Source organism: Ailuropoda melanoleuca, chromosome 3, assembly GCF_002007445.2.
Source record: "Ailuropoda melanoleuca isolate Jingjing chromosome 3, ASM200744v2, whole genome shotgun sequence".
Lineage (NCBI taxonomy): Eukaryota > Metazoa > Chordata > Mammalia > Carnivora > Ursidae > Ailuropoda > Ailuropoda melanoleuca.
The window spans coordinates 81,886,432-81,913,815 of record NC_048220.1 but is presented as its reverse complement, the minus strand read 5'-3'; the positions used below and the strand labels follow the sequence as shown (position 1 = coordinate 81,913,815).

At 40.6% G+C, this 27,384-nt stretch overlaps 1 protein-coding gene across 4 annotated transcripts in view; it reads left to right on the top strand.

The window, feature by feature from the left end:
• The window catches only part of EPB41L4A (erythrocyte membrane protein band 4.1 like 4A), a 237,804-nt gene that overhangs the window by 93,723 nt on the left and 116,697 nt on the right, over positions 1-27,384 (top strand). For all 4 annotated transcript variants that reach the window (XM_002919171.4, XM_034656612.1, XM_034656611.1 and 1 more), the window contains exon 2: positions 5,179-5,283. In XM_002919171.4, coding sequence (XP_002919217.1) covers positions 5,179-5,283 — 105 coding nt within the window. The remainder of the gene's footprint in view (positions 1-5,178; positions 5,284-27,384) is intronic.

The following is a 27,384-nucleotide window of genomic DNA, read 5'->3' as shown; positions in this document are numbered from 1 at the left end:
TCTTACCGTAGTATAGGTCAGAAATCCAGGATAGCATGGCTGGGTTCTGTGCTTAATCTCAGAAGGCTAAAATCAAGGTGTTGGTTGTCTGAGTGCTTGTTTGAAGGCTCTGAAGAAGAATCTGCTTCCAAACTCAGGTTGTTAGCTCAATCCAGTTTTTGTGGCTGTAGGACTGAGGTTCCCATTTCCTTACTTGGAGCCTACTCTCAGCTCCTTGAGGCTGCTAGCATTGCCATCTCAGATGCTCCTTCCATCTTTCAAGTGGCAAGGACCTGTGGAGTTGTTTATATGCTTTGAAAATCTTTGACTTCCCTCTGTCTTTCTCTTTTGATGTAGAAAGTGTTTTGCTTGTTAGGGTCCATGTGATTGGGTCAGATCCACTCTAATGATCTCTTGATTTTAAGGCCAGCTGTGACCTATAACATAACACAATCATAGTATTGACAGTTCATTTTATCAGCTCCAGGGATTAGAACAGATTTTATTTTTGGGGAGAGGGCACTTTGTAAATTTTGTCTGCCATAAAGCCTGTGTTGAATTTTGTAAGACCCACATGAAAAAAAGTATAAAACATCCTTGAAGGACATAAAAGAAAACATACAGGTTTCACTTTATAAATATCCTATCATTATTCCCCAAGTCATCCAGTCTGTCAATTCAATTTAATTCCAGTCAAAACAGAGTTATTTATTAAATTAGCAGGCTGAACATCGTCCTTAATGGGGAAAAAGGAGGTTTTTTTCCCCTAAAGTCAGGAACATGACAAGGATGTCCACTCTCATCTCTTTTATTCAACATAGTACTGGAAGTCCTAGCCATAGCAATCAGACAACAGACAGAAATAGAAGGCATCCAAATCAGTAAGGAAGAAGTAAAACTTTGACTATTCTCAGATGACATGACACTGTATATAGAAAACTCAAGAGACTCCACCAAAAAAACTGCTAGAAGTGATAAACAAATTCAGTAAAGTCAGAGGTTAAAAAATCCGTGTGCAGAAATCTGTTGCATTTCTGTGCACTAATAATGAAGCAACAGAAAGAGAAATTAAGACATTTTTGTTTTTAATTGCACCCAGAATAATAAGATACTTGGGAGTAAACCTATCTGAAGAGGTGAAAGACCTGTACTCTGAAAACTATAAAACACTGATGAAAGAAATTGAAGGAGAAACAAGGAAATGGAAAGACGTTCCATGCTCATGGATTGGAAGAACAAATATTGTTAAAATGTCTATACTACCCAAAGCTATCTACACATGTAATGAAATCCCTATTAAAATACCAACAACATTTTTCACAGAACTAGAACAAAGAATCCTAAAATTTGTGTGGAACCACAAAAGACCCCAGATAGCCAAAGCAATCTTGAAAAAGTAAAGCAAAGCAAAGCTGGAGGCATCACAATTTTGGACCTCAAGTTATATTACAAAGCTATAGTTATCAAAACAGTATGGTACTGGCCCATAGACACATAGGTCAGTGGAACAGAAAAGAAAACGCAGAAAAAACCCTTCAATTATATGGTCAATTAATATTCGATAAAGCAGGAAGGAATATGCAATGGGAAAAAAGACAGTGCTCTTCAACAAATGGTGTTGGGAAAACTGGATAGCAGCATTCAAAAGAATGAAATTGGACCACTTTCTAACGTCATTCACAAACAAATAGAAAACGGATTAAAAACCTAAATGTGAGACCTGAAGCACAAGCAATAACCTCTTTGGCATTGGCCATAGCAACTTCTTTCTAGATATGTCTCCTGAGGCAAGGGAAACAAAAGTACAAATAAACCATTGGGACTATATCAAAATAAAAACCTTCTGCACAGTGAAGGAAACAACAAAATTAAAAGGCAGCCTACAGAATGGGAAAAGATATTTGCAAATGACACATCTGATAAAGGGTCACTATCCAAAATACATAAAGAACTTATACAACTTGAAAAAAACAAATCTAATTTAAAAATGGGCAGAAGACCTGAACAGACATTTCTCCAAAGACAGACAGATGGCCAACAGACACATCAGGGGAATATAAATCAAAACTACAATGAGATATCACTTCATACCTGTCAGAATGGCCAAAATCAGAGACACAAGAAACAGCAGGTGTTGGCGAGGATGTGGAGAAAGGGGAAGCCTCTTGCACTGTTGGTAGGAATGCAAACTAGTGCAGCCACTGTGGAAAACAGTATGAAGTTTCCTCGACAAGTTAAAAATAGAACTACCTTGCAATCCAGTAAGCACACTACTGGGTATTTACCTAAAGAATACAAAAACACTAATTCAAAGGGATATATGCACCCCTGTGTTTATTGCATCATTACTTACAATAGCCACACTATGGAAGCAGCCCAAGGGTCCAAACAATAGATGAATGGATAAAGCAGAGGTGGTGTATATACACAATGGAGATTTTTAAGAGGGGGGGCAGAGGGAGAGAGCGAATCTTGAGTAGGCTCCATGCCCCAGCATGGAGTAAGCTGGACGCTTAACTGACTGAGCCATCCAGGCACTCCTGGAATATATTTTTTTTAAGATTTATTTTTTTGAGGCAGGGAGGGACAAAGGTAGAGGGAGAGAGAGACTCTCCAGCAGACTCCTGGTTAAGCACAGAGCCCAACATGGAGCTTTATACCAAGACTGTGAGATCATGACCTGAGCTGCAATCAAGAGCCAGATGGACTCAACTGACTGAGCCATCCAGGCGCCCCTGTGATGGAATATTATTTGGCCAGAAAAAAGAATGAAATCTTGCCATTTGCAACAACATGGATGGGTCTAGAGAACAGTGTTAAGTGGAATAAGTCAGTCAGAGAAAGACAAATACTATATGATTTCATTCATATTTGGAATTTAAGAAAGAAAACAAACAAGCAAAGGGAAAAAATAAGAGAGAGAGAGACAAACCAAGGACTAGATTCTTAACTATTGAGAACAAACTGATGGTTAGCAGGGGGAGGTGGGGGGAGATGAGTGAAACAGGTAATGGGGAGTAAGGAGTGCACTTGTTAAAATGAGCACCCCTGATGTATGGAAGTGTTGAATAACCGTATTGTACACCTGTGACTAATACAATGCTGTATGTTAACAATGCTAGGATTTAAATAAAAACTTAAAAAAAAGTACCAACCTGCTACTAAATGTCCTCTAATAGAGAAAAATGTCTAAGAATTTGCAAAGACAATTTTAGGAAAGAATGGTGGAGACCAACAAATTACATTAAAACTGAATCATTAAAATCTTGGAGGATTGGTTCAAGAATAATCTGTGGGATAAAATAAGGGCTAATTTAGTTGATGATGAAGTTTTTATCACATCAAAAGAGAAATGATGACCTTTCCAGTAAAATGTCTATCCATTTGGAAGCAAAGTTAGGCCCTTATCCTAAGCACAAAAATAATTTACAGATGGAATAAAGAGCTAAATATACAAAGTAAAATTGTACAGGGGCGCCTGGGTGGCACAGTTCAGTGAGTGTCTGACTCTTGATTTCGGCTCAGGTCCTGATCTCAGGGTTGTGAGATTGAGCCCTGCCTCTGGCTCCATACTAGGTGTGGAGTCTGCTTAAGATTCTCTCTCCTTCTTCCTCTGCTCCTCCCATTTGCGTGCTCTCTTTCTCTCTCTCAGATAAAATAAATCTTTAAAAAAAATTGTGCCAGTATTATAAATACTTTGCACATAAACTTCAAGTTAGAGAATGCCTAACCCAAATGCTAAGAAATGCAATTGGTTAGTAAGCAGATGATGGAGTACTTAACTTTGATAAGTGTCAGGAAAATGCAAATTAAAACAGTTACCCTCTCCCCTCTTTTTTGTTCAATTAGATGGGAAAATTTTGCTCAACCAAGTGTTGGCAAAGGTATGGGGAAATGTACCTTCATTGAATAAATTGTGATGGTCTTTTTGGTGATGCCCATTGTAATTTTAAGTATGCGTACCCTGAGGAAGAGTGATTTTACTTTCAGGTCTTTACCCCAGTGAAACACATAAGTACATGAGCACAAAGACACGTTGACTGGGTGTGGCATTGCTATTTTAGTAGAACGTGTCCCGAACCACAGATCCATCATGGAAGGGCTTTTTGTTTATGAATCATCCAATGGATTTTGAAAAAGATATCAATTAAGTTTAACCAAGGTAGTTTAGAAGGAAACAAAAATACCTTTGGGATTTGTAACAGGAACTGTCTTCTCTCAGTTTGTGCTTTTGTCATCTCTTATCCATTTTAGAGTACATGTAATCAAAACATTGCCCTTACGTTACAACTGCATTTTCTAAAGGCAGTGCAGTACTGAGTACTCCCCGTATACGAGCAAGCGTGCGATGGTAATTCTCTGGGGAAAACCACAGCTGAACAAAGCCCTACTCCATTAACGCAGTGTGACTTCTTGGGGATTTCTCTTACTCCCCTGTTGTACCTGACAGTGGTGGGGCAAAAGAAAGGAAAAGTCTGTATCTGTAGACCTCTGAAATGGATTATTTTCAAGATTAATATGGTATGTGAAGTTCTTGCTGATTAAATGTTTGTCTTTAGATATGTGATAATTGGTATTTATTATATTAGATCCAATATATTAGATCTTAGAAAGCAGCCAGGGGAAGTGTTCTCTCCATATCTGTGCTTTTGTGAAAGAGAGAAAGTAAAATTTCTTCACAAGGACTTTTCAGAACATTAATTTTGGCAGCTTTAATCTATGGGTTTATTAGTTGAGGATTGAAAATAAAAGCTTTGGCTATTGTTATTTTAATTCTGTTTATCTTCTGTGTTGTGAGAGTAACACTGTCGGTGAAAATTGCTTTTTAAAGTGAAAGAACTGTGGGATTTTAAGCAACGTGAGTGGTTTTTGATGAATTCATTAGATGCTCTTCATATAAAAGATTATTAAGAATTTTGTCCTGAAGATAATTTACAATCCCGTAAGAAAAGAAGCTTATACTAATTAAAAAACCTACTACAATTTAAAAACGACTTTTCAAAGTAATTGCTTTAATACACTTTACTTGCCACCCTACTTTTCTTTGTAATTGAGACAAAACTTAAAAGGGAACTGTATGTTAATAGAATCGCTTCCATTGTGGGCGAAGCTAAGAGAGAATGAGAGCTGTGACTGTGTCCCACTGAGAAAGACAAGACGCCATGTTAAAAAAAATAAAACTGTGAATTATTTTTGCAGAAGTCAACGAAAGGTTCTGTTGTCCTTGACCACGTATTCCGTCACATAAACCTTGTGGAGATAGATTATTTTGGGCTGCGTTACTGTGACAGAAGCCATCAGACAGTGAGTACAATGACTTCGTTTCAGTTTTTCTGGTTATAAATTTCACTTTCTCTCTGGCCTTTGCTGATGGGGTTTTAGGTAGGTAGTTTCTTTGTAACTGAAAATGACTTTGAAAGCCTTGAACATGTTTTTCCTTGCTAATGTTTTTTTGCATTTTTTTCTCTTTTGCCAAAAGTCTGCAGAGTGGCAGGATTCACAGCTTGTATGTGTGTACTCCTCTCTGCAGAAGACTTCCCTGGTTTACATTTTTGCAACCATGTCATAGAGAGTATGCTGTTAGGAGAACAGAATAAGCCGTGGAATGTGTTAGGAGCCAAGTGGCTAGTCTTCTGAAGTGACAGATAGTACTTACTGCCTTTTAAGAAAATAAATGGTTAAAGAGAAAATATACAGTGCGAAAAAGCGCTATCTAAGCTTTAGAAGTTGGAAGAGCAGTTATAAAATAAATAAGTAAAGGTTTTCACTTATGAGCTCGATGGAGTAGGTAATAAAGGCAACCACACTTTTGGTGTCTGATGTCAATCGTTCATGAAGGTCTAACATCTTCCTACCTTGTTGGATGGTAGAATTACTAAGAGATTCACTACACTGGTTAGTATAGATTCTATATGGTTACAAGGCTGAAAAGCTATTTCTTGGATGATGAAAAGAGGAGAAACACTTTGGAGGTGGTGGTTTGGGGGTTTGAAAGGATATTCATTAGTGCCTTTTGTTTTAGTCTAAGAAAGGTCTTAATCTCAGACACAGTCTTATGCAGAATGCTTATATGCTTACCTTAAAAGTACCGTTTGATTTTTATTTTTCATGTTACTCAACTCCTGTTGGAATAAAGATTTCCTACTCTTCCTTCATCGCTTCTCCTAGCTTCCAGTGGATCCTCTGGGGTCTATTCAGTGAGGCACAGGATTGTCTGAGTGGGGTTTTTCTTTCTTTTTTTTTTTTTTAATGATTTTTTCTTTATTATATTATGTTAATCACCATACAGTACATCCCCAGATTCCGATGTAAAGTTCGATGCTTCATTAGTTGCGTATAACACCCAGTGCACCATGCAATACATGCCCTCCTTACTACCCATCACCAGTCTATCCCATTCCCCCCACCCCCTCCCCTCTGAAGTCTTCAGTTTGTTTCTCATAGTCCACAGTCTCTCATGTTTCATTCCTGAGTGGGGTTTTTCTGCTTCGATCACAGGAATGTGCTAGGATGAGAAGAGACAGACAAATGGAATGCTGTTGATGGTGATAACTTGTGATTTTTCCGGAGCTAGTTTCATAATCCGTTTTGTTTCACAGAAGGATTTCACAAAGCAGGAATAAAAAATTGGGTGTGTTGGTTAGCTTTGCATAGAAAGGAGTAGCTTTCTAAAGGCAAATGTTCATTAAGGCACACTTCAAAGAGGGAAATGGACAGCTTCAGGAGTTCCCTGAATTCTGTCCTGTATAGGCCATCAGTCAATACTGCAGAACTGTAAATCTATATTGAAAGATTAAATTGAAGGCTATAGAAGCTATCTTGAATTACATTCATATTTTTGAAAGAACATTTTTCCTAGTAGAGAAAACTGTTTCCTGATCTTATCTAGTATGTCAGACTTTGCCTGGAAAGATTGACTGTCTTGCTAAAATTATATAGACCTTATCTCTCTCCCCCCCCCTTTTTTTAAGCATTGCAAAGGAAAAAAATATATGAGAAGTCAGAGAATTTCAGCTGAGCCACCCAGGCGCCCTGCCAGAGAATTTCAAACAATAGCCTCTATCATTGCAGAAAGAATTAGCAGTTGGTGTTGATTCAGAGTTTTCTAGGGCGTATATTAAAACCAACAAAAATTTTTTTCTCTTACCTTTATTCCTAAGGGTTGGCATTTGTGATATGTTTGCAATGCAGGTTTTAGAAGAAACTGCATTACAGCTAGAAGGAGACAGCTCTTAGGTCATGTTTATTTGATACTGTTAAGAACATCAGGTGTGTAAATCACATGAAAAAACTATTTTTTGCCTCCTGAATTTAGTTCTTTTTAGTGAACAAAGATAAAATAGAGGTGATTTATAAACATCCCTTAGTCTTTTCATGATCAAGTGTATTGTCTGATTGTCTTATATATTTTTGTAGTTGTTTGGAAGCTGTGAGAAGGTTATGAACATTTTCCCCTCCTTTAGATAATCATTTCATCAAAGCATACTGAAGGGCTGATAGTGTTAAAAAGGTAGAAAATGTGATTCCATGACTGATTTGCTTCTCTTGGGTTTTCACGCAGAACCAAGGATTTCCCTCCGGGGTGGGGGGAAGCTTTGGCAGGATCCTCATTCCAGCAGGGCAACCACCCAAGGCTCAACTTTATTTCTAGGGAAAATGTCGATGAGCCCCAATTCATATTTCTCTGTCTTCTCTCTTAGTAGGAGCAGGCCTATGTAGCTCTTAGTTACTTAAGGTAAACGTTAAAGAATAACCCTATGTTAGAATGGCACAGGACACAGTGAAAAATTTTTGTGTTTAATGATTTCCAGGAACTTGCCTGAATTACAATCTGTTAGACTGTATTTTGTGTATTGCCTTGCTCTTTTTCTGCACCAAAAGGTTTATTTTTAAGAGGGAATGCTTTGTAATAATCTTTAAAACAAGTAAGATCCACGTAGAAAAGACTTCGAGGCCGTAAGAGGGACCCCTTAGGTCAACTGTTGAGGCAAATAAAAAGAGAAAGTGGGAGAAGGAGCTGGGGGTAAAAGGCAAGAAAGATGAGGATTAAGAAGAGGTGGCTCACATCAGTGAGAAGCCCTAGGCTTCCCTTGACAGTGGATCATGCCTTGGGGCCATGCCCAAACTGGCCGGGGGTGGACTGGGAGGCGGTGTACCTGGGGACGCATGGATCTCACATAGAAGGGAACTTGTCTGTCCTGGGGGAGCAGGGTAACCGAGAGGCTGGATCTAGACATGTCATCATCGCCACCATCCATCATCATCCTCATCGTTAGTGCACCAGAAACTGTGGAACATTTTCCGTAAGTTGTCACTACATGCTCAAAACAGCCATGCATGCTAAATATTATTACCCTACCATCAGAGATCAAGTAACAGAAGCTGAAAAGGTTAAGCCACTTTCCCAAGGTCCCATAACCAGCAAGTATGAGGACCAGAAGAATTTAAACCCAAGTCTTCACGTCTCCAAGACCATCAACCACTATAATATCCTGACTTGAGTGCTTGTAAGATGGAAAGGTTTTGCAGACCTAGGATACTGAGAAATTCTCTTTCTGTGCAATTTACATACTTAAGGTTTGTTGAGAGGAGTTAAATGGTATTTTCCAGCAAGCAGACTTCTCAGATTGACCTGGGGCAAGAGAGTTTATTTAGGCCTTTGTGTATTTATGCCTTCATGTGGTCGCTCAGTGGCAATGTAAAGAATGCCTAATATGTGCAGGCCTTGTGCTAGAGCTTCCTCTGTTCTTCACATAGTCTCAGGAATTCTGGGGAAAGGGAATTTGCTGCCTAGAATATTAAACATACAAGTTTTATTAAACTATACATTTCATAAAACCAAGTCCTGGGAAATTCATGCAACAAATGTGTTGATTCAGGCATTACCTATGTGTGCAGAGTAACAGCTAGGCAGAAATAAAGCTTGGTAAAGTGAGCTGTTCTCCAAGGAGTGCAGCTGACTTGATTTGGAACACTCTGGGCACCATAATTGCTGCACTTTCCAGGTAGGGTCTGTGAAAGAGCCTCTAGGAAGTAAAAACATTTCTTCAGGAAGGCACTCTTATGGAGACTGAGTTAACACAGTGCTGCCTGTGTTAATTGAGGCTTACTTTTATAAAACAGTCCCTTAAAGATGCACAGCGGGGTTCATGTATGTGTGGTTCCTTTTCCTAAAGACACACGGGAAAGGACTTAGCCTGGGAATATAGCCTACTTTCTGTTCTGCTTTGGCCTGTGTCATCCTGGTTCTTTCTTGGTCCAGACTGGTTTGTGCCAGGAATGTAGCTTTTTTTTTTTTCTTTTTTTTTTTTTCAGGGCCTTGGTTCAATTTAACAGGAAATTTCCAGCGTCAGTTTAAGGTAGATGAGAGGGATTACAAGAACCCACATAAGAGTCAGAAAAACCCAGATTTATTGCAGGACCTTGCCACTTACTAGCTGTAAATATTTAAAATTCTCTTAAGTACTCACCATTGATCTAGAACAGCAGAACTTCCGGAGACGTTGGGTCTCTCTAGTATGTTCTAGGAGTGCCTATCATCAATCTCACGGCTAGCTCAGTAGCAACACCCTCTAATTCTCAGCATGTGGTGTGTAGCTCAGCGGCTCACCTTGGTATGTCTTTGCCTTGAATGGGTTCCCAGCCTTCTCTTGGCTTAGCATCCTAGTCCCCAGCACCTGTGAACATCACCTTACCTGGCAGAAGGGACTTTGCAGGTGTGATTAAGTTAAGGATCTTGTATAGAGGGGTCATCCTAAATTATTGAAGCAGGATCACTGTAATTAGAAGTCTCCTTATACATGACAGGGAGGCAGGAGAATCAGAGAGAAGGAAATGTAACAGTGGAGGCAGAGGTCAAAATCATGTGATTACTGGAAGGGGACCTTGATACAGAGAATGAAGGGAGCTTCTAGAAGCCAGAAGAGGAAAGGAAGCAGATTCTGCCCTGGAGCTTCCAGAAGACATAGCCTACTGTCTTAGTTTGGGCTGCTCTAAAAAAATCACCATAGACTGGGTGACATGAACAAGAAATACTGATTTATCACACCTCGGAGGCTGTAAACCTGAGATTAGACTGACCCCGTGCTTGGGTGAGAGCCCTCTTCCAGGTTGTAGACAATCCAATTTTCCTTGTAACATCACATGGCAAAAGGAGCTAGTTAGCTCTGTGACTTCTTCTTGTAAGGGTGCTAATCCCGTTCATGACCTAATTACCTCTCAAAGGTCCCACCTCCAATTCTAACATATTAAGTATTTGGATTAGGATTAGGTATTAGGATTAGGGTTTCAACATGTGAATTTGGTCCATTGTACCCAGTGAGACCATTTTGGACTTTGAACCTTCAGAATTCTAAGATGATAAATTTCTTTTGTTTTAGGCCAAGGTTATGGTAATTTGTTACAGCTGCAAAAAGAAACTAATACACATGGTTACAGTGGGAAGCATTTTATTTTTGCTTGCTTAGTGGAAATATAAGGGCTTTCTTATTTGGATTCACTGATTAGGCAGAAACCTGAAAGAGGGTTATTTTCCCTGGAGAATAATAGTATACTCCTCCTGTTAATAGTCAGGATTTTTCCATGATTAGGGCTGCACGTGCATCCCCAGATGTCAGTGAGCAATATTAGTTGCTTTTTTAAAGATGAGTTAGGTTTCTTGTTACGGGAGAGGGATGATGAGATCTGTTAATGCTAGGCAGGTAGATTGAAATTACAGTGCAGACTTCTTTAAATAATTGGGTGAATTTGAAATTACTCTGAAGTTGGCAGAAACTTGAGCCACCTTTTGGGTGTTCAGAAGTTTCTATAAGTGGGACGTGATGTGGTGGAACAGATAAGTGCCTTTGGAGTCACAACACCGGTGTGAGTCCTGAATGTTCAAGTCACTTAATTTTTCTGAATGTTGAGAAGAAGAATGCTCCCCCTCCTGCCAACTCTCAAGATTGTTACAGGACCAAATTAGAAAAATGTGAAGGCTCTTTGTAGATTATAAAGTGTGAAATCTCTGGAAAGCCTTTCATGGTGAAACTAGGATGGAGGAAAATACTGCTGTTGATATTTTTTTTAAAAATGGTGGAATAGGGGAAAGGAGGAAACAGTTTGGAGGATCCAAGAGACAAAAATCAAATCAGCTCCAGACTCTCTAAGACCTCTGGAGACTTTTGAAGATGAGTCTGATTGATATTGAAAGCAGTAATGAGGAGAAACGTGATATCCCAATATTACTTCTGTTTTTAAAATGAACAGTTATCATGTCTTACTTTAATGTTAGCACTTGGGGCTCCTCTTCATATTACTCTTTCAAAAGCAGAAATTCAATATATAGAGCTTTTCTCAGAATATGGAATTCAAGCTGACTTTGAGAATGAGGATGTTGGATCTTTTGCCCTATGACTTCAGAGGCCGAAGGAGGGAAGCATGTCGCATAGGGATACAGGCAGCATATGGGTATCCTCTCCCCACCAGTGAGCTCTTCTTTTGCTTCAGTAAGACAATAAAAACAGTCAGATGGTAGCTTCCCAACTTCTTGATCCTCCACACAACACCCTTGGTCACTTGGCCATCCTTCCTTCTCTCACAATGGAATAGCCCCAGGGCTGCTGACCTGGATCTTTATCACGTCTTTTTTTCTATCTCTAACCCTCTCTCTCTTTTCCCTCCTTTCCTTCAGGGTTTGGGCTTGCTCAAGTTTCTACCATTTAAAACCACCCTTCTCCCACTCACGTGCACTCCTCTGTCTACCACCATATTGACTCTGTGTCACACCTAACCTCCAGGAAGCATTGTCTAAATTCATGTCTCTGCTTCTCAAATCCTGTTCATTCCTAAACTTCACACGGTTCAGTTTTATACCTGTTGTGGCATCGAAACTGTCCTCAGGGTCTCTAGTTGTTAAATCCAAGTGATACTTAAAATCCTTATCTTTCTTGACCTTAGGGTTGAGTTGACCCTAATGACTCACTCCATGAAACTCATTTTGCTCTTATGACAACGCATTCTCCTGTTTTCCACTTTTCAGGTTTTCTTTTGGTTATTCCTATTCAGTCTTGATGATCTTTTCCTTTGCCTCTTCCTAAAAATGTTGATATGATTTTGTCAATGATTTTCTAATGCTCTAACTGGATACAGGCTCACCTGTTTATTAATACGACTACTTCTGGCACTATTTGTCTCTGAAATAATTTTGTTAAAAATATAAAATGAACTGTGTATATATTTGTATTCTTCCCTCTATCCCCAAATACTCAGAGTAATACTGAGCAAAAATGATCCCCATCCATTGAGCACTAGCAGGCAGGCTCTGCCATGAATAAATGGTGTTCTTTGCATCCTGATTTATTCTATTTTGCAGTATGAAATTTACTTTCTGTAACTTTGTGTTCTGACAGATACTCATAATGACTAATAAGATGAGTAAGTGATAATGTGAGTTGTTTGTTGCAAAGGAAGACAGGAAGTTGGTCATGCTGGATTATTACAAATTGAAACTTATAGTCAAGACATGGAAACAACTTAAGTGCCCATCAAGGGATGAATGGATAAAGATGTGAGGTTATATGTCGATCATATATATATATATAATATGTAAGTAAAATGGAATATAGTTATAAAAATAAGAAACTCCTGCTGTTTGTGACAACATGGTTGGCCCTTGAGTGCATTATGCCAAGTGAAATAAGAGAGGAAGGCAAACACTGTATGATCTTAGTTTTATGTGGAGTCTAAAAAACAGAAGGGCACCTGGGTGGCTCAGTCCTTTAAGCATCTGATACTTGATTTTAGCTAAGGTAATGATCTCAGGGTGGTAAGATGGAGACTTACTTCAGGTTTTGCTCTCAGCGGGGAGTCTGCTTGAGTATTCTCTCTCTCCCTTTCCCCTTCCCTCTGTCTCTCTCTTTCAAATAAATAAATAAATAAATAGATGGATAGATAAATAAATCTTTTAAAAAATAAAATAAAAATTAAAAATAGAAACAAAAACAAAAACCAAGCTCATAGATACAGAGCACAGGCTGGTGGTTTCCGGGGGCATGGGGAATGGAATGGGTTAAAGTGGTCAAAAGGTAAAAAACTTCCAGTTATGAGTTCTGAGGATTAATGTGCAGCATGGTGACTATAGTTAATAATACTGTATATCTGAAAGTTGCTAAGAGAGTGGCTCTTAAAAGTTCTTATCGTAAGAAAGGCAGGGTGACGGTTGTTGACTTATTGTGATCATTTCACAGTATGTTCGTGGACCAAATCATTATGTTATATACCTTAGACTAATACAGTGTTATATGCCAATTAAGGGAGGGCAAAGATCAAGAAGCAGAAAGGTTTTCTTTTTTTTTTTTTTAATTTAATTTTTTTTAATGTTTTTTTATTATATTGTTAGTCACCATACAGTACATCCCTGGTTTCCGATGTAAAGTTCGATGATTCATTAGTTGCATATAACACCCAGTGCACCATGCAATACGTGCCCTCCTTACTACCCATCACCAGTCTATCCCATTCCCCCACCCCCTCCCCTCTGAAGCCCTCAGTTTGTTTCTCAGAGTCCATAGTCTCACATGCAGAAAGGTTTTCTTCAGTAGCCTTTTGACTTTAAAAAGAGTATTATAAACAGTGCAACAGCCTGGGAGGACTGACACCAACACATCAATGGTACCTGGAAAAGAAACCCTTGAGAAACTATGGCTGGAGGCTTTTCAAGAGTCCAGGGGCCTGGAATGGAATGCCAGAAGCATGTTCATAGAGACCCCTAGCCCTGAGGCTCTCATTTTCCTGCTGTTAAATATATGTCACTCTTCCTACTTAATCTCATCTGCTCCATGGTTTAAATTACTATCTAAAGTCATACAGGTGATCCTCAGATGTGTATTTCCAGCCCAGACATCTCCAGAGGCATTGTATTATGTAAAGAATACAGGCTCTTCATCCAGATTATCAGGATTCATATATACTCCACTCCTTGGGACAGTGGTGGCATTGGGTGAGTCTCCTCGCTTCTCTGTGCCTCAGTATCCCCATTTGTAAAGTGGTGACATTAATAGTACTGACTTCAAAGGGTGGTAGTAAGGATTACAGAAGTCTGTGGAGAACAAGCAGACCAGTGCTGTAAACTGGTGACGGTCAGCGTAACAGAAATGTTAGCTCTTACTCTGTACTTGGATGTCTCTCAGGTGGTACCTGCAAACACAACATGTTCAGATCTGAACTCACCATCTCACCCTCCAGACCTGTTCTTATTCAAAGAATTGTCTTGAGAGTAGTGACTTTCCAGAATTAAAAAAAAAAAAAAAAAAACTCTATGCGCTTGTGTTGAGAATTTTAGGTCAAGAATAAAAATTGTATCATAAGTTTAAATAGATGCAAATTTCGGGGTTATAAATATTGACATTGTAAAATCTGTCACATTAGTCTTTTCTTTCTTCTTTCCTTTCTTTCCTTTTTTTTGGTTTAACAAAAGTTAATTTCTCATTCCTGTAAAATCCATCACAGGACTGTGGGATTCTCCACAGAACAGCTGCTCTCCATGTAGGGGGCTCAGCATTCCTCGAGTTTCTGACCCCTTTTGCTGTACGGGTTCCACGACTGAGGCTGGAAAACCACTCAAGTTCTGCACCAACAAATAAAGGCTTCAGCCCAGACGTCACATTACTCTTAAATGTATCCAGTGAATCTGTATAGTGTAGCAATTTTGTACTCACCAACCTTTAAAAATAATAGATGTGAAAAAGCTCTTCATCAAATGTCAGAAATATTTCTTTATTCCTTTTATTTCCTTAAACTTGACTTCTATTTCACTTTCTTCCTAGAATTTTCTTCCTATAGTTCTGTTAATAAGATATATTTATCCATAACAATATCGTACATACCCATTGAAATTTTTTTAAAAGTTTACTTCATGAGACCTTCAGGCTGCCATTGTTACTGAGCCATAAGAGTAGTTCTTATTACCATGGTCATCATCATATAATTAAAAGCAAAATATGATGCATTCTAATAATTACTAAAAATAAAAAGCGAACGTTTATTGGAAATGCTTCTCTTAATGAAATGGATGGGCCTTTTTCTTCTTGATTAGTCCATGTACCCCTGGTTGATTATAATATGTTCCTGGAGTGAGCTGGGGCTCAGTAACAGTTTTATTTTTTTTAATTATTTTTTTATATGAGCACTTGAGCAACCTTGTCTGCTACAAAAGGAAGATAGAAAAGAAAGGAATTTTATTCAATTTCTTTAATTCCTTGAACTCCTGACTTACATGACAAAATCACATGAAGATCCATCATCTAAAATTATTTTTAGTAATCCAGTGCCTTAACTGCAGTGTAGTCACCATTCTTCCTGTAAATTTGCTCTTTTTCTTATGTTCCTGAGAGCAGACCACTCATCGGGTTCTCTTTCAGTTTAGTTGAAAGCAATGAATTCAGTACCACTTGACTTACAATTTGTTAATCATTATAGTAATTCAAATTTCACGATTTCTGGGAAATGTATTAAAAAATGCTTTACAATGATTTATCAGTAGTGTTAGCTAGGTTTTTTCTTCTCTTTTATTTGGAGTCATCAGATTGCATCCAATTTAGTTGGAAAGGATTAGGAAGATTAAAAATTGTTAATTTTAACACACTTTTGCCAATGCAAGATTTTTGATATAACGCCTTTATCTCATTATGTACTTTATATTTTCATCAGAGTCTTGGAGCTGCAGATTTAGTTCATTCAGTTTATGGAAAACATCCAACGTAGAATTCTTTGGTAAAGCTAGTCATCACCAAGCCAACCAGTTGCCTTCTGTCATTTGTCAATTTAAATAAAAATGTTACTGTGTTTTGTGAAAAGCATTTCACTTTTGAATTTTATTTGAGACGGATAGACAGATGAGACACAGTGTTTCGTCACTTAAATGAGATAGGCTTACCAGGGCTTTGATTGTTTTATTCTTACGGGGATCTTCTTCATGAGCCATGTATAATAGTTGGAAGGTAGAAGCTACCAGGTAATTAAACAAAAATCCTCATTTCCTCTGCAGCCCCCTACTCTTTATCTGGCAACTAAGCAACTGAACTATAGGCCAAAATACCATGCTTCTATTGCCTTGCCTAGTCCTTACCCAAAATACATATAATGTAGGGAAAGACATAATTTCTACTACGTTTATTAAAAGCAGCTTTGCTAATACTGGTATTTAAAATTGTTTCCATGTTTCTTCTCCTGGGATTTTTCATGCCTTGGGGCAATGCGCCGTAGAGAGATTGGAATGGGTGAGAGGTGGGTGTGTTTCTGTGCAAAAGGAATGCAGTGGAAAGGAGAACTGGCATGGCATCGTAGTCTCAGGGCTGTTCTTAAGTATATCAGCCCCTGGAAGGAGTGTATATGGAAGCCGAGGATCTGGGAATTCAGCCCCCTATAACTACCTGGTGCCTGTGTCCCCTTGGGAAATCCTCATGTGTGTATCCCTGAGGTGCCTGCATCCATACCTTCATGAATGCCACGACCATCCTTACTGCCCAGAAGAGGGTCATTCCTCACTCCGTCATCTCTCCCTCCCTTCATGGCTAAGCAGTCCCCAGGCTCTTTCTGTTTTCCTGCTGAATAGAGTGACTATATAGTTGACCACCCAAGCCAGGATGCTTCGGAGAGTGAAAAGGGCCACAGTGACGCCTATGCTAGGACAGCAGTAGTAAACAGGATTTATGGTCACCTCCTAACCTCTCCAGAATCCATCTCCATCTCTGAATTCTAGTGTAGGTCAGCACATAAGCTTGCATTTCTTTTTTTTTTTTTTTAAGATTTTTTTTTATTTATTAATTTGACACAGAGAGACATCCAGCGAGAGAGGGAACACAAGCAGGGGGAGTGGGAGAGGAAGAAGCAGGCTCCCAGCAGAGGAGCCCGATGTGGGGCTCGATCCCAGAATGCTGGGATCACGCCCTGAGCCGAAGGCAGATGCTCAACGACTGTGCCACCCAGGCACCCCAATAAGCTCGCATTTCTATAAAAGCTTTCCAACCCGTCTTCCTGTCTCGGCTCATGCTGCCTGTGGTGTTTGCCCCACTGCAGATGCAGTCGTCTCATAGAACGTCAGCGTTAATGATGTCTCGCCTATGTGGCTCGCAATTTCCTAATGGATTCCTATGGGAAAATTCTGGAGTTTCTTTTCGTTTCATTTTTTTAAGATTTATTTATTTTATAATGAGAGCGTGAGCAAGCATGGGCTGAGGTGGGAGGGGCAGAAGGAGAGGGAGAGAGGGTCTTCGGGAGATGAGCTCCGTGACCAGCTCCGCAGTCAGCATGGAGTCTGCTTAAGACTTTCTCTCCCTCTCCCTCTGTCCCTCTTAAGCAGACTCCATGCTGAGCGCAGAGCTGGTTGCAGGGTTCATCTCCCAATTGTCAGATCACCACCTGAGCTGAAACCAAGAGTCAGCCGCTTAACCGACTGTGCCAGCCAGGTGCCCTGAAAATTCTGGAATTTCTTAAAATTGGGTATAAGATATGTGGCCCTTGGTTGCTTTCAAGCTTCTTCTTTTGCAGTGTGGCTCCTCTCTCCATCCTCACCCCCATCTTGCCCCAAACCACAGTCGCGGTAAGGTACAGCCACACGAGAACTGCCTGCTGCTTCCTACCTGTACGTGTGTGTCAGAGTGCAGAGTGAGCTGCTTACCCTGCCTGAACACTCCACTTGTGCTCTTCCCCTCTTCGTTTTACCTGGTGAAATCCTGCTCTTCCTTACTATCTCAGTGGAGGTGTCGCTGATGTCCCCTCCTTCCCAAAGCTTTCTGCTTACTTTCCAGAAGTGCCCTAGGCTTATTCCTGTCTCACATTACAAATATTGCATTATATTTGCCTGTTCAGTAATATCCCCCAGGTGGGGCACCTGGGTGGCTCAGTTGGTTTAAGCATCAGACTCTTTGATTTCTTTTTTTTTTTTTTAAAGATTTTATTTATTTATTCGACAGAGATAGAGACAGCCAGCGAGAGAGAACACAAGCAGGGGGAGTGGGAGAGGAAGAAGCAGGCTCATAGTAGAGGAGCCTGATGTGGGGCTCGATCCCATAACGCCGGGGATCACGCCCTGAGCCGAAGGCAGACGCTTAACCGCTGTGCCACCCAGGCACCGCAGACTCTTTGATTTCTGCTCAGGTTGTGATCTCAGGGTCCTGGGATCAAGGCCTGACTTGGGCTCCATGCTCAGTGAGAAGTCTGCTTAAGGATTCTCTCCCTTTCCCTCTGCCCCTCCTCCTGCTTATGTGCTCTCTTTCTCTCTCAAATAAATAAATAAGTCTTTTAAAAAAGTAATATCCCCCACTTGGTGGGATACTACCCGAAAGGGGTGATGTCCTGTGCATAACTCTGTTAGCACCTTCTGCGCCTGGCAACTGAGTGATCTGTAATATTAGTGAACAAAAGAACTCTCACCTAGACAGGTGGCCAGCCAGACAGAGGTGAGGCCATGACAGTACCTCCCCACCTTGGCTTTCTGTGTCTGTTTGCTGGCTCCTTGATCTGCTGTTCTTTGAATTTATTGCCTTGCTTCTTTTATGAAAGACTTTTGTTGTCCATTTTTAACCAGATTTCATCAATATTAAAAAAAAAAAAAAAAGCTTAACTGAGATGTTAGGCCGTTAGGTGGGACATGCATGGGATTGTAAGGAATTACAGATGGATGATGTTAGTGTGTTGGCAGGTACCGGGTGCTATTCAGAACACTATTCTGTAGTAATAGGTCGTGTGGCAGAGAGATGAGAATATGAGTGCAGGTAATGTCACGGGGAGCTGTATGGTTGTGGTCCCATCATTTTAAAAGTATGCTCATAATAAACAGTATTTTAAACAAAACAGTAGGTTTTTCTATTTCTTTATAAGCAGTTTCTATTTAGAAAGGAAGAGACTTTTTCTGGAGTTATTTTCTGTTTGGAGTGGGTCTGCTCTCTTCCGAGCACAGTCATGTGATGCATCCTGAGGGTTCAGGAGCCGACGTGCTGGAAAGAACCTTGGGAACTGGGGAGAGTGAGCCTGCCGAACAGCCAGCTGCTCGGTGTAGGCATGCTTTCCTCAGTGTCGCACCTGGGGGGGCACACTTTGATTGTTCTTCAGTTGCTTTGTTGTCTGTGTTGATGTTGACATGGGTTCACAAAACGCTTTTGAAGGGCCTAGCTTTGTCTAGAGTCAGCTTCGTGGTGCATCTTGAACTTAATTTTACTTTTCTTTTTTTCCTTTTCTCTCTTAGGTGGTTGATTACAGTAGCCATGAATGTGTTTTCCATGGGTCACGTATACTAAAGTATTTTATCCTGTAGCTTTCATAAATTAGTTGTTTTCCAGGTTTAGGGAGGTGAGGAATTGAATTGTCTTGTATAGAAAGTTCTTTCTTCATTAATGGCACCTAGTGCCCTTTTTCACCAAAAAATAGATTAAAAGGAGAAACAGTTGAAAATGATAAAGGTACAAATTACATCAAAACAAAACTATCAGAAATGGTAGGAACCTCAGTGTAAAAAAATATATATATATACACACACACACACACACGCATGTATTTGTACATGTACATATATATATGCTTGTATGTAAAATAAAGTATGTGCATATGCTAAGTAGTTTTGTCAATGAAACAGGCTTCTTTTTTTTATGATTTTTTTTTATCATATTATGTTAGTCGCCATACAGTACATCCCCAGATTCCGATGCAAAGAATGAAACAGGCTTCTTATGACCCACGTCTTCTTAGTTGTGTGTGTGATGGGAATATTGCTGACTTCTTTACCAAGAACATTTTATTAAGTCAGACTGTTCTTCTCCCTGGTTAAGTCAAAATAAACTATGCAAGATGGAATTTCAGACAGTTGATTGATTGGCTAATGAGAAAGCAATGGTTTTGGAGTTAATGATTTTAGACATTTTCTTGATTATCATTGGAAGCTGCTTTTTTTAATTTAGAGTTTTGATACAAACCTGTGATAAGATGACCTTGATTTGACTTTATTCTGAATCTTAAGAAGATTTTCTCCATGAATATAAAAAGATTTGATTGGGATGTGCCAGTAGCCTACTTGGTAAAATGTATTTTACGTATTTTTCTTATATTATTTTGTTTTAAATTTTACAAAGTTTCAAATATATTGCATGCTCTCAAAGCTAAGTTAATTTTGTGTAATTGAGTCCAGTAAAAGTGGTGTCCCAGGACTTGTTCAAAGTTGGGCAGGTGCTTTTGGGACAGGCAGATGGCAAGACATACCCACTGTCTCTTTTGGACTGTGAATTTTGCTGTGAAAGTTGCTTTTTGAGTTAACAAAAACAGGCCCTTTAAAAGCTGATGATATATAGGAGCTTAATTTTTTTTTTTTTCTTATAAGATACGCATCAGGGGGCGCCTGGGTGGCTCAGTTGGTTAAACATCTGACTCTTGATTTCAACTCAGGTCATGATCTTAGGGTCATGAGATGGAGCCCCGGGTCAGGCTCCATGCTGGGTGTGAAGCCTGCTTAAGATTCTCTCTCTCTCTCTGCCTCTCTTGTTGCCCCTCCCCCTGCTCACATGCTCTCTTTCTCTCAAAAAAAAAAAAAAAAAAAGGCATGCATCAGTTTGGGGGTTTGTAGGATATTTTACAGAGGATTTTTCTTGAGGGAATTCTTTTTTAAAATTCTTTAGTGTTATATTCTTATTCTCATCAGCATCCGTGACCCAGAACTGTGAGGAAAGAAGAACATTTGCTATTTCTCATCTCCATTTCAGTCATGCAGCAAATATTTACAGGGTGACCACTGTGTCTCAGGAACTAGGGTGCAGTGGTCAGCAAGAGAGAAGATCTTCAGTCTCAAGGAGTTGATATTCCAGGGAAGACACAGACCATACATAAGTGTTCAAATATCAGGTAGTAGGGCACCTGGGTGGCTCAGTAGGTTAAGCGTATGCCTTTGGCTTAGGTCATGATCCTGGGGTCCTGGAATTGAGCCCCAAGTCGGGCTTCCTGCTCAGCAGGGAGTCTGCTTCTCCCTCTCCCTCTGCCCCTCCGCCCACCCCCCTTCCCCTGCTCTCTCTCTTGCTCTCTTACATGCTAATCTTTAAAACAACAACAACAACAACAACAAACAAATATCAGGTAGTGATGGGTGCTTTGGAGAAGATGATGTGCCAGAATGACTGGGAGGCTACTTTGTTTGTGGTCAGGAAAAGCATCTTGAATGGCAAGAAGGTGGGCAGAAGGAGCCAGCTGGACAGCAGCCCTAAGGCAGGGAAAAATATGAGGTGTTCCAGACCTGAAAGAAGACCAGTGATGCTAGATTGTAGCGAGAAAGGGTGATGAAGTGGGAATGGTAGGGTCCACATTATATATGGCCCAGCAGCCTGATGTAGGTTACATAAATGGCACTCTGTTGGGAGTTTCAAGCTGGGAAGATAGGATCTGATTGAGGATCTGGGTGTTTTGTTTTGTTTTGGTGCGGGGAGGGAGTCAGTCGTTTTATTTTGGGTAGGAGAAGCTTAAGATGCCTAGTGGACATCCAAGTAGAGATGTCAGGTGAGTAGTTAGGATTCCTGAGAGGCTAGTATCACATTTAGGAGTCCGTAGCTTTTTCAAGTCATGAGACTTTAGGGTTTTTGAGGTCATCAGGGAGAAATAGACTATAAATGCAGAAGAAAAGGGGCAAGGCTGCCATGTGCAGCTGTGTTCACTGTAATTTTGATGCTCTGGAGTTGGGCACGGCCGTGTAGTGGCACTGAGCATGGCTCCACATCCGACTTACTTCATAACCCCTGGGGCTGGCTTGGCTCCTCTGTTCCAAAGCACATGGTTAGGTAAAGCGATGTTTGTGTTCAGTTACTAGAACAGAGTTTAAACAAACCCTAGCTTAACCATCTATGTACTTTAATTACTACAGTTTCAGAGTATGTCAGATTTAAGATTTTGTTTCAAGATGGAATGATCCCATCATCTGAACAGTGATGCCTCACTTATCCAGATGTTAGAAATAGGTGGGTAGCAACTTCAGTTATCTGAAATGTACACGAAAATGACTAAAAAAGAACGAATGTCTCCTGAGCTGCATAAAATTGATGTCTTAGAGTCCACTCACAGAATTTAGCACTTTACTCATGGGATCTATCACCCCTAAGACCTTGTTTATTTTCATTTTAGGAAATTGGAAAGGAAGAGAGAGGAGATTATACCATTTGATGGGAAGAGTGTCAACCAGTTCGCAGACAGGTTTCAAAACAGGAGTCTGTCTTCTGGCCAAGAGTGATTTGTATTCTTCCTACATGTAAAATGCACCTGTCCTGTCAAGGTCTTCCCAAATCTTATTTATTAAGTATGACCTTGGAGGTCATACTTGAGGTCCAGGTTCTCATCAAATCAGACCCTTTGTGCTGTTCTTTCAGTTCAACCCCTTGAGTTTGGTTCCTCTTGATCTGAAGACCTGTGAATTAAAGGGATAAGAAAGATAAGTCCACTCCCCTCCCCCACTACTATTCAACACATAGGGTAGGCTAACTGGTAGAGACACTTCCATTTAGAATGGGGGGACACAGGCACATAGCAGTCACTGGTCCATAATAGTTCCGAGATCCAGCCAGGTACATGTAGCCATTTCTTTAATTAGATCTTGGTCTCACTGCCTAGGAGTGTTCACTGTGATGATTGGCTTGGCTGGGGTTTCTGTTCTGTTCTCTGGAGTTTTCCTTCCCTTTCCATAAAAAGTAGAGTGTGTTGGGGCGCCTGGGTGGCACAGCAGTTAAGCGTTTGCCTTCGGCTCAGGGCGTGATCCCGGCGTTATGGGATCGAGCCCCACATCAGGCTCCTCCGCTATGAGCCTGCTTCTTCCTCTCCCACTCCCCCTGCTTGTGTTCCCTCTCTCACTGGCTGTCTCTATCTCTGTCGAATAAATAAATAAAATCTTTAAAAAAAAAAAAAAGTAGGGTGTGTTAGCAGCTAAGTAGTGTCCTCAGCCCCCTTTTGCCCAATGAAGATTAGGGATCCAAAGGCCTCTTTTCAGTGTGGGTGTCTCTGTCCCTTTTAGCCCAAGCTGATTTAATTCTTTTAAAAAACATTGTGGATTTCTTATGAATCAATTTATAACCAACTATATTAGACAAAGGCAACACCCACAAACCTCTTTGAAATAAGTTCTTCTATACCTTAAATTCCTTGTGAGGCTTTTGGGGAACTGTGGCCTTAAGATTCTTAGAGGAACCTTTGCTAGTTTTCAAGGATCGTATCTGATCTTTTTGAGAACTTAATAAAACTTTACAGTTACATCCATGGTTTCCTGACAGTGCTCTGGATTCAATCTTTGCCCAGAAGCCATTTCCTAATTGTAGCACTGTTTGCCTTCTGATACATCTAGGCATGAGAGAGGAGAGAATTTTATTTTCAAACCCAGTAAGTCCTGGCTTCTTTATATTTAAGAGTTCCTTTTCATGTTATCTCTCTGCTCTTGGTTTTCATTGGAGGCAGCAAAAGAAGCCAGTCGGCACTTTGAATGTTCTGCCTGTACGTCTCCTTATCTGGATCCTCCAACTCATTAGGGACATCTTTTATTTTCCATGTCGCCACAGGCAACAGCATTGCTAAACTCTCTTAGTGAGTAAGGTCCTCTTTCTTCTGGCTTCCAACAGGTTTCTCTTTGCTTTCCTTTAGGCCATTCCAGCAGCCTCCTTGAGGGCCCCAGGCTTTCATTCACATTCTCCTTAAGGTTCTTTCTGCTGCCTCATCCAAAAACACACAGTGGAGGGTGAAGCGAATGAGGCCAGATCCTGCAGGGCCTTATCGACCATCATAAGGATTTGGGGTTTTACTTTGAGTGAGAAGAGAAACCATTGGAGGATGTTGAACAGAGCATAAAGTGATCTGATCTATGTTTTAAAATAATTCCTTTCAGTGCACAGGTAGATGGAGGGATACCATTAAAGGAGTTGTTCAAGAAATCCAGGTAAACTGCAGTGACCGCTTGGGTCTGGGAGTGGTGAGAATTTACCTGATTCTGTTTATATTTTCAACATAGAGCCTACAGGATTTGCAGATGGATCAAAGAGATAGATGCTAAAGAGGTTTTGACGGAGGCCAATGGAAGAGTGTTGTATCATTCACAGCGATGCGGGAGACTGCAGAAGAACAGGTTTTTCTAGGAGGGGGTAGAGTCATCATTCCCTTTTGGGCATGGAAAGTTTGAGATTCTGGTAGACATTTAAGTGGAGATGTCAAGTAGGCAGCTGGATTTAGTAGACGGTTGTGGTCTAGCTGCGCATTGGGAGTTGTCAGTACTTAGATGGAATTTAAAGGCATGAGCCTTGATGTAAGATGTGAGCCTGGGGTCATCTAGCCTTCCTCTTGCTTACGGAGATAATGAGCAACCAGCAAAGGATATTGTGAAGGTGTGCATGGCAGGTAAGGTCAGAAGAGAAGCCAGAGGGACAGGTGTCCTAGAAACCACATGACCAATGCATTTGAAGAAAGTGGGTGGAGACGCTGCATCCATCACTACATTTAACAGTGGGTGGTAGAGTGTGTTCTAAAGTGGGTTCAAGAGGGGAAAGAGCAAACATAGTGTAGAATAACTGTTTTCCCCCCAGAGATTTATTTTATAGTGCAGAAATGAAACGGGAGATATAGGGGTCAAACAGGCATTGTTTTTTGTTTGTTTTTAATTACAGGAGAAATAAAGGCATGTATTGTGCTAGGAATGATTCTACAGAAAGGAAAACTTTGGTCCTGGATAGGCAGCAGAAAGTTGCCGGAAACACGTTCCTGAGTTGATGGGAAGGGATGGGATTCATTGGAGCAGGGACCCCTCGTCCATGGTAATAGAAGACAGGATGCCGGCACAGAGGCAGGCAGGTTGGGTAGATGTCATAAGAGATGCCCATTGTCTTCCGTTGCTTCAGGTTTCTCCATGAAATAAGCACGATCATCAGCTGAGAGTGAGAAGAGTGGAGGAGAAAGTGGGAAGTTACCTAGGCAAGTGGAAGAATAAATTGTGGTAGGATTCTTGGTCCCTTTGGGTTATTGATGATGAATTTAAAATGAGCTCATCTGTGGTGGTGCGATCCGAGTCTCCAGCTCCGAGCAGTCTGTCAGGTGCTGGCATGGAGAAGGCAGAGAACTGTGGGGTTTGTCAGTGGCTATTCTGGAGGGAAGATTGTGCGAGAGAAATGAGGAAGATGGAAAGTGATAACTACCGTGGATCGTGAGGAAAGTGGGGACCTGGGTGAGGGGTGGGAAAGAGGGACTGTGAAAAGCTAGTAGGATCACTGAATTTTGTGTCCTGGTGGAATCAGAACTGTAGAGGGAGTGAGCTGAGAAAAGAAGAGATGGTAGTTGAGGGTAAGAGTCTTGAGTAAATACATGCAAAGTCTTCAGTGGTGCTCGGCACATGGTAAGCATTTAATAACTGTTGGCTATTACTACTGTTCTTTGTTTTCTTTCTTTCTTTTTTTTTTTTTTATCATTATTTCTATAGCTCTTAGATGGTGCTAGGGTCCATGGATGAGAACTGAGGACGAGTCCCTGGGGCCCATGACACTTCACGCGGGCCCAGATGATCCCGCAGTGATACATTGGAATCTACTCTAATTGAAAAATGAAGCCCACCCTCCCTTGCCCCCATGTAGATTGTCCAATGACAGGCCCTTGTTTTGTTCCTGCTGTGCATTCGCTGTGTTATGGTGGTTTTACCTGAGGATCTAAAGCTTCTGTGATTTGTACCAAGGAGCAAATTAAAACCATGTCCTGTTAATGTTGCTTAGAGGTCATGGGATCTGTCTCCAGAGGCTTTGGGAAAAGCACAGGAACTATCACCACGGTCCTGGATTTCTCAGAACATATGTGCAGATTATGTTGAGTCCTATAACTCCCTAGGAATGAACTGTACTACCATTTTTTTGAGATCTTTGTGGCTCTGTTGTCCCCTCTGGATGGTCAGCTCTTTTTATGCTACTCCCTTAGATTAAGAGAGAGCTTTTTTTGTACTGAAAAAACTATGTGTGCTTTTAAAGCCTTTTTTTTTTTTTTTGATCTCCAGGAAACATTATTAAATATCGTTGTGGCATTCTTAAATTCTCCAAAGGAGAATCAACATTACAAAATAAGATACAGCAAAGCTTTTATTACTTTATGCTGTCCTTGCTTTATCTAAAAATTTGTAGGGCTTATTGTACTGTTAGAACTCTAGGACAGTCCAAAAGAACAGTTGTCAAATGAAAGGTTGCACTGTGGATTTAATATCTATCTTTTGAAGGTTATGATATTGATTTACGGGACATTGTTAGAGTTTTAAAATCTAATTCTGAGCCTGTTACCTAGGAAATTGATGAAATTGAGACATTATTAGCCAAGGTGGCTGAAAGACACTCAGGGCATTTAGCCAAGACTGTCAGGGAGTGAGAAGGAGCTTGTGCCTGTCAGGGCTTCCCAGGTTCCTAAGTGCTGTTATTAAGACTGACAGGACTGAAGTGGTAAGGACACCTAACTGCTTGCCTCTTGCACCCTGGCAAAGGGCCAGAGCCAAGGAGGGCTACTGTCTTGACTCCCTAGTGGTTGGGTCTTGGGTTGCAGTCTGTTCACACTCTCCTGCGTTAGGAAGCTATCTGTAGAAAACAGGAAGAGGGAGTGGGCTCCATTTTGGTTCATTGTTATCGTCTTACAGAGAAGGATCTAATCCAGCTTGTGTGGTTATACGAATTATAGGATGTAAGCTTGAAATAGCAGGGTAGGGGGAAGGTAGGGAGAAAAGTGATTGAGAGACTTTTCTAGAGAATGAACTGCTTAAATGTTGAGAGAGAATGAGAGCGATGAGGGTCTCTCCTTGTGACAGTTGAGGTAGGCACGATGGCTTCCTACCGAAGTGCAATTCAGAAAAGCCGTTCTGTAGCCCAGCCCCATAATGAGCGGGGCTCTGCCCCCCACAGTTCCCTCTCCCCCCATCCAGGGCAGATGAAAAAATTGAATGGACCTTTGCTTTTTCTGGAAGTCCTCTATGAACGTGATTTCTTAGTGGAAGGTCTGTAGCTGTTGGACAGCACTGATTCCAGTGTACTACTCGGCTGTAAAGGACTTGGAGATGACGTTCTGTGTTGTCACTTAAAAATGCTTTTAAGTTTTAAAAATACGTTTGCTTTATGAGCTGTTGAGTTGATAGACATCCTCTTTGTAAGAGTTTAAGGCTCTGTTCTCTGTTTCTGTGTTTTGGAGACGTTTTTAAGTCATGGACCGCTGTTCGAAGTTTTTCTGTTCAGTATTGCCTTCCTACACTCACCCTGCAGAGCTGATGTTTTTAGTACATCATTTTATTATCTCATACATATTCATCTCATACACATTATTCTCTCACTTAGCATATTGTATTGTAATTCTATGTCTGCGTCTCCTGCTAGGCTGTGAGTGCCTCGGGGCTGGGTCTTTGTTTCCCCACATGCCCCA